General features: G+C 43.1%; 2 protein-coding genes across 3 annotated transcripts in view; one reads left to right on the top strand and one right to left on the bottom strand.

Moving 5' to 3' along the window:
* Positions 1-7,500, bottom strand: part of rnf32 (ring finger protein 32) — a gene marked incomplete at its 5' end in the record, with an annotated part of 48,655 nt that overhangs the window by 13,796 nt on the left and 27,359 nt on the right. The window lies entirely within an intron of this gene.
* Positions 1-7,500, top strand: part of lmbr1 (limb development membrane protein 1) — a 44,374-nt gene that overhangs the window by 22,157 nt on the left and 14,717 nt on the right. For both annotated transcript variants that reach the window (XM_079661102.1, XM_079661101.1), the window contains exons 6-9: positions 2,169-2,295; positions 2,440-2,508; positions 2,623-2,687; positions 2,892-2,964. In XM_079661102.1, the coding sequence (XP_079517228.1) occupies positions 2,169-2,295; positions 2,440-2,508; positions 2,623-2,687; positions 2,892-2,964 (334 nt within the window). The remainder of the gene's footprint in view (positions 1-2,168; positions 2,296-2,439; positions 2,509-2,622; positions 2,688-2,891; positions 2,965-7,500) is intronic.

The raw sequence follows: 7,500 nt of genomic DNA, 5'->3' as shown, positions 1-7,500 counted from the left end.
GATGGATAGATAGATAGATAGATGGAGAGAGGTAGATGGATAGATAGAGAGAGAGTGAGAGATAGAGAGAGAGATGGATAGAGAGATAGATGGAGAGATAGATGAATGGATAGACAGATGGATAGGTAGAGAGAGAGAGAGATGGATGGAGAGATAGAGATAGATGGATAGAGAGAGAGAGAGAGAGAGGTACTTTAAAAACCAGGAGTTGTCTGCTGGATCTATTTCCTCTATACTTCCAAAAGGCTTTATTAAATAGTTGTTTTAATGTGACCTCCCATCCCAAGTGCTAAAGGAGAGGTGGGACAAACCCCCCCCCCCCCTCTTAAGCCCGAGTTGTCTGTTTTAATCTGCAGAATTGAAACCATTTCCATTCTGTAAGCTGCGACGTGATTAACAGCGGGGACTTTCAAAGAGAGTGTACCTGTTAGCAAATACTGAACAGCAACCGCACGGCCATTATGTTAGCTGGAAACAAATTGCTCATATGTGGCCAATTTAAAATGTAAAGCAGCGCTGCCTTGTTACCCCGCGCCTGGTAGCCTAGCTGACATGTGTAGAAGAACACGCCCATGCATCTCACTCCAGCAGGGGGGAGGAAACTGTGTGAACAGGTAGAAGAGGGCTTTATTAACCACTCAGCAGTTTGTGACCCGGAAAACCCAAATTACCCCAAAAACCTTCTTAATTTGACCCAGATGGGAGGCCTGCTCTCGATCGCAGACAGTAGCTGAACCCCCGCACGCTCGACTCTTTTTCATTTCACCTAGTTAGAGTGGCTTTATAGACATGGAGCTGCAGTATGGGTGAATAAAAGCTGTTTTACGCAGGGATCCGTGGGAGCGTTTATGTCATGTTTGTGTGCTGTGAATGGAAATGATGGCGTTTAATATGAGCGAGGCAGGATGGACGTGTCTCGTAAAATGTTTTTTTTTATTAAATGCAGAAACTCAAATCCAGCAACAGACCAGTGTGTCGTGGGAAATTCTCCAAAATACACTATTACTATCCCAGAAAATATGATTTAGCTGCTGCAATGGTGACGAATCTACCTAGTAACTGAAGCAGTGGGCGAATTGAGAGCCTTGCCATTAAATCATCATTATTTATTGAAACTTTTTACGCTGTCTCTCATTAATGTACATTTCCCAAAGATATTGAAGTGACTGTTATTGTGTATATATTGATTGTTGTGCTTTTATTCATGTCTTAATGTGTGCATGTGTCAGTTGATTGTGTATATATGGGATACAGATATTCCAAAAGACTAAACAGGTCATGTTCCAAGGTATAAAACCGCTTCTTCTGTTCAATCACAAAACACTGTGCATGACTGGAAGATTGACAATTAAGTTGACTTTGAATACAACGTCCCAGCTCAGTGCAATAACTGCAGTTTCAGATCACATTATTCTGATGCTGATTCCTGTAGTTTTAGCTGTATCTAATAACAGGGGGTCCGCGGGGTCTTAAAAATTTAGCGAAAATTAAGGCTTACTAAAAAGTATTAAACGGCATTTTCCAAGGTGTTACATTTTGTAGCTTGTTTTCAATAAGTATCTAAATGGTCCAAAGAGGTTGTATTCTACAGTCTGCCTGAATGTAATCATTGACTAGGTGTGTAGTGTGATTCTGTGTACTTTATTTATGGCATCCCGTTGGGTTTGACTTCATCTGAACAGGACATCACACGCTCACTTCTTGATGGCGTGAAGGTCCGTTTACGCCGGTTGTTAAGCAACATCGTTATGGGGAAATGCAAGTCTGCGTCCAAATGGTTGGAAGATAAGGAGGAAGGACAATTAATACTGTAAATAGTTAATGTGAGGTAAAGTGTGTCGCCAAGGTAACCGGTTAAAACTCCAAGGGGAAAGGGTCCAAAGATCCAAAAATACTTAAAGTTCCAAAAACACCGTAAATTCCCAAAATACTTAAAGTTCCAAAAATACTTAAAGATCCAAAAATACCGTAAATTCCAAAAAATACAAATGGTTGGAAGATAAGGAGGAAGGAGAATCAATACTGTATATAGTCAATGTGAGGTGAAGTGTGTCGCCAAGGTAACCGGTTAGAACTCAAAGTGGCGATGAGGTCTCTAAAGGTCTTCCATCTGACTTCAGGATTCCTGCATACACCCTGAATACCATATTCCTTTTGGTCTCTTCCAGGGCATTAGGGCACGCATCCTGGAGACGTTTGTGATGCTTTTCCTGCTGGCTCTTCTCATCCTGGGCATTGTGTGGGTGGCATCAGCGCTTATAGACAACGATGCAGCCAGTATGGAGTCACTTTACGGTAAGTCCCTGTTTTCGTGGGGAGATGTGTTGTGTGTGTGCATTAAGTGTAAACATTGAGCTGCAGGTTCATTAGTTTAGCATAAAGACTAAAAGGCTTGTGGTTAACCAGGAGCTGTTTCCCCAAATGTTCCCTTTCTTTCAGATCTTTGGGAATTTTACCTCCCCTACCTGTACTCCTGCATATCTCTGATGGGAGGACTGCTTTTGCTCAGTAAGCCATTACATTTCTCGTATTATACATGATTTAAAAACCTCCTAATTAACGTGGCGCTCGTGTTAATTCAATAGACTAAAGATTTAAGCGGGTCTCTTTGTTTCTGTGCAGTGTGCACTCCTGTGGGACTGTCCCGGATGTTCTCCATCATGGGCCAGTTACTCGTGAAGCCGACAGTAAGTCCTAAATATGTTTGGTTATTCTGTCAGTGGCTTTGATCCTCGTGCTCTAAAAGATGTCAGGCGGCCATTTAAACGCGCGACACAGGACTACAAATACATCATCAACTCATCCTCCCATCTGCCATCTCTCCAGTCCCACTTTGGGCCTAATTATAACCCATTTCATCCCCCCCCCCCCCCCCCCCCCCCTCTCTTTAGATCCTGGAGGACCTGGATGAGCAGATTTACTGCATCCATTTGCAGGAGGAAGCCCTTCAGAGGAGATTAAACGGTATGTCTGTGGGAGACGTGTTGGCACATTATAGGGGAGGGGAAGGGTTGATGGAGCGCGCCACACTGGAATCAATTAGCATGGAGAATTCAGCCACACACACAACGGGGAAAACCCCACACACACTCGACAGCGACCTTTTTTTCATCGTCTAACTTTGTGCTAAAGGGCAGAGCGCCACGGCAGGGACCATATTTTATGTTGAGGAAGTTTGAAAGGATCCATTTAAGCCACACGGGTGTCACCGTCCGTCTCTGCTGGAAATGATCGCCTCGTTTGAATGTCAGCCGGGGTAATAGGATGGAAATGAAATCTTTTACAAGAACCTTTTGGCTCGTTCCCGTGGACATTAGAGAGACTTCTGAGTGACTTCTGGAAAGGAAACGAGGACAGGGACAAAGGGAAAGTTTTAAAAGAGTTTCAGAACAAGGTGATATTTTTCTAGCCTGCATTTCCTTTTCACACACAGCCCCCCGGATTCCTTGCTTGACGTTGAATTATCTCAGGAAGTATTTGGGCCGAGTTCCAAAAGCTACTTTAATATTAACTCAAGCACGCAACCAAGTGTACAGATGCGAGTAAATCCAGAGTGTGAGCGTCCTTTCAAACCCGGGAGGTAAAGGAGATCTGCCTGATAACGATTATGTTTTCAAATGCCACACCGGACACATCCATAGACTTCCACTAAGGCGTATGGTTCCCTCTCTGCTTTGAACTGACTGATAAAATAACTGTAATCTGTTCCTTATCGTCTGCAACACCGTTTGATCTTTACACGTCTCTGTGAGGCCCACAAACATAACTGTGGCGTTCGTTTGGAAAGCTGCGACACACACTTTTAATACAGAAATGTAGGAACAGAAGGATGTTGACGTGAATATAGTGGAGGGGAAACTGGCTCCCTTTGATCTGCGTTAAGTAGACGGCAGTTCAGGAGCAGTTCACAGGACACACTCCACAGGAGAGCTATGGTGTCTTCATGCTTTACCTGAGTCCTCTCAGATTGTCCTCCCAAATCCCCAAATCAGTGTTTGTTTACACATCTGGGCTTTTGTTTGTGTATTTCTGAATCTGAGCAGAAGGTTAGGGCTTAAATTGCCTGATTGCTTTCTTGTAAGATGTACCTAAGATACATTTTGTTTGTGAAATGCCTCAATGACTATGGGAGTCACTGCCGACACATGACTAAACAACGCCTTTGAAATGCACCGGGGCTTCAGTTTTAACAAGTTACAGATTCTCCAAAAGACACAAGAGGTCATTTCCCCAGGGATGCTACACGCGGGCGTAGAAAGCCAGCAATGAGTTCAAAGTAATGCTGGTTCTTCTGTTGAATCACAAAACAGTGTGCGTAACTGGCCACGTCCAATAATATAGATCCAAAAAGCATCAGGAGATGAATCCTGCTCGCTGAGACAACTTGTCCGTCCCTCAGATCATTCAAGTTGAAAAGCATCCAATTAAATAATGCTTCTGATTTCCTCGCGATATCAGTTTAGAAGATATTTATGGAAACTAAACGAGTCGCTGAGAGGCCTGTTTGCTAAAAAAAGCCCTGTGTCACACACACACACACACACACACACACACACACACACACACACACACACAACACACACACACACACACACACGCACACGCACGACCCAAGCCGTTGCATCAAACAAATATCTTATAATAATACAAACCATTACCAAAATATAAAGTAGTAAAAAACTAATTTGTATTCCAACGAAATGCTTTACTTTGTACGTTTCATGGCTCCTACAATATGTAAAAGTGCAGTGTTGTTCGTTCTCTCTCTCTCTCTCTCTCTCTCTCTCTCTCTCTCTCTCTCTCTCTCTCTCTCTCTCTCTCTCTCTCTCTCTCTCTCTCTCTCTCTCTCTCTCTCTCTCTCTCTCTCTCTCTCTCTCTCTCTCTCTCTCTCTCTCACACAGAAAATTCTGGTGAATAATAATGTAGTTTAATGAAAAATGAGATGGTCAACCAATTTTACGTAGACATAGATATTGTAATAATAATCAAAGCAATCCTAAAGCCTGTGGTCAACAAAAACTACAACGACCCTGTGACACACACACACACACACACACACACACACACACACACACACACACACACACACACAGCTGCCCTCTCAGACCCCGATCACAGAGTCCAGATGCTCTGCGGCACGATGACCTTGGGGCCGGTGTTGTCTCCGCATGGTGTTTAGCATGTGTGTGGATGACGTAATCTTTTCGCCTGAAGGTTGGAGAGGATACGTTGAATTACTCCGGGCCTTTCCTGGCTGCCAGAAGCCTCACTCAGCATCTCTGCCGGCTGTAACTCAGTCTATACGTGATGCTGCCAGCAGGATATATTTAACTCCAGTCAGGCAGTGATGTCATTGAAGATACTGCAGTTAAAAAAAGTGAGGATATTGTTCCTTGTCATCCTGACGATGTTCTCTGGTTATTAGGAAGCTACTGATTATTTGAATAGTGATTTATCCGTGTTTGGATGTGTTCATTCAGAGGAGCTCATTTACGGCTGAGCAGGTTTTTGCTTCGGGGTTCGTTTCTGCAGAGGAAGAACAGCTGAACTGTCCGTGACATTTCCTGTTTTGTTGTGACTGCATACGCTCGGAGGGTTGAAACTTTCCCCTGCTCAGATCCCAGGACACACTGCTCACTTTCTGCTGCTGCTCAAAGACATCCAGACAGGGCGTGTCGTAATCGCACAGAAGATTTGATCAAAGTGATTGGTCCGTCCCTCCTGCAGCTCAGATGAAAGATGGTATTTTTAAGTAACGTTGTAACACTGAACTAATTGGTCTTGATCTGCCAATCACCCCAGGGGTTGCAAATGGATACTCCTTCACTTTGGGCCCTCGGGAGTCTTTACGCTAGTGCACGGAGCTGGAAGGAAAAACAGTCAGATAGATAAATTAGCCTCAAATGAGCTGGGATTGTGGTTTTCCTGGAGAATCCCTTGCTGTCTTCTCAACCAGTCGTGGCATGTGTGAGACGGATCCTGACACAAGAGATTATTTCTACCTATTCAGTGTTCACATTGTTTTGTGCTCGGAAGGATTTACTAATAAAGATAATTCTGATAGTCTGGCAGATACAGTTTACACATCAGCCAAGAGCGATGCCTTTATATGTTATCTGTTATAAAACACGACACCTTACATTCGTTAACTGACAAATAAATTCAATTAAAGAGGCCCTATTCTGCTTTACATCAGCAGGGGAGGACTCTTTAAAGTAGAGACACTACATACTGATATACACCTGAACATCAGCAGGAGAGGACTCTTTAAAGTAGAGACACTACATACTGATATACACCTGAACATCAGCAGGAGAGGACTCTTTAAAGTAGAGACACTACATACTGATATACACCTGAACATCAGCAGGAGAGGACTCTTTAAAGTAGAGACACTACATACTGATATACACCTGAACATCAGCAGGAGAGGACTCTTTAAAGTAGAGACACTACATACTGATATACACCTGAACATCAGCAGGAGAGGACTCTTTAAAGTAGAGACACTACATGCTGATATACACCTGAACATCAGCAGGAGAGGACTCTTTAAAGTAGAGACACTACATACTGATATGCACCTGAACATCAGCAGGAGAGGACTCTTTAAAGTAGAGACACTACATACTGATATACACCTGAACATCAGCAGGAGAGGACTCTTTAAAGTAGAGACACTACATACTGATATACACCTGAACATCAGCAGGAGAGGACTCTTTAAAGTAGAGACACTACATGCTGATATACACCTGAACATCAGCAGGAGAGGACTCTTTAAAGTAGAGACACTACATACTGATATACACCTGAACATCAGCAGGAGAGGACTCTTTAAAGTAGAGACACTACATGCTGATATACACCTGAACATCAGTGGGAGAGGACTCTTTAAAGTAGAGACACTACATACTGATATACACCTGAACATCAGCAGGAGAGGACTCTTTAAAGTAGAGACACTACATACTGATATACACCTGAACATCAGCAGGAGAGGACTCTTTAAAGTAGAGACACTACATACTGATATACACCTGAACATCGGCAGGAGAGTACTCTTTAAAGTAGAGACACTACATACTGATATACACCTGAACATCAGCAGGAGAGGACTCTTTAAAGTAGAGACACTACATACTGATATACACCTGAACATCAGCAGGAGAGGACTCTTTAAAGTAGAGACACTACATACTGATATACACCTGAACATCAGCAGGAGAGGACTCTTTAAAGTAGAAAAACTACGTACTGATATACACCTGAACATCAGCAGGAGAGGACTCTTTAAAGTAGAAACACTACGTACTGATATACACCTGAACATCAGCAGGAGAGGACTCTTTAAAGTAGAGACACTACATACTGATATACACCTGAACATCAGCAGGAGAGGACTCTTTAAAGTAGAGACACTACATACTGATATACACCTGAACATCAGCAGGAGAGGACTCTTTAAAGTAGAAAAACTACGTACTGATATACACCTGA

Source organism: Notothenia rossii, assembly GCF_949606895.1.
Source record: "Notothenia rossii genome assembly, chromosome: 12".
In the NCBI taxonomy this organism is placed as follows: domain Eukaryota; kingdom Metazoa; phylum Chordata; class Actinopteri; order Perciformes; family Nototheniidae; genus Notothenia; species Notothenia rossii.
The sequence above is the reverse complement of the archived record's forward strand: the minus strand, read 5'-3'. Positions and strand labels throughout refer to the sequence as shown.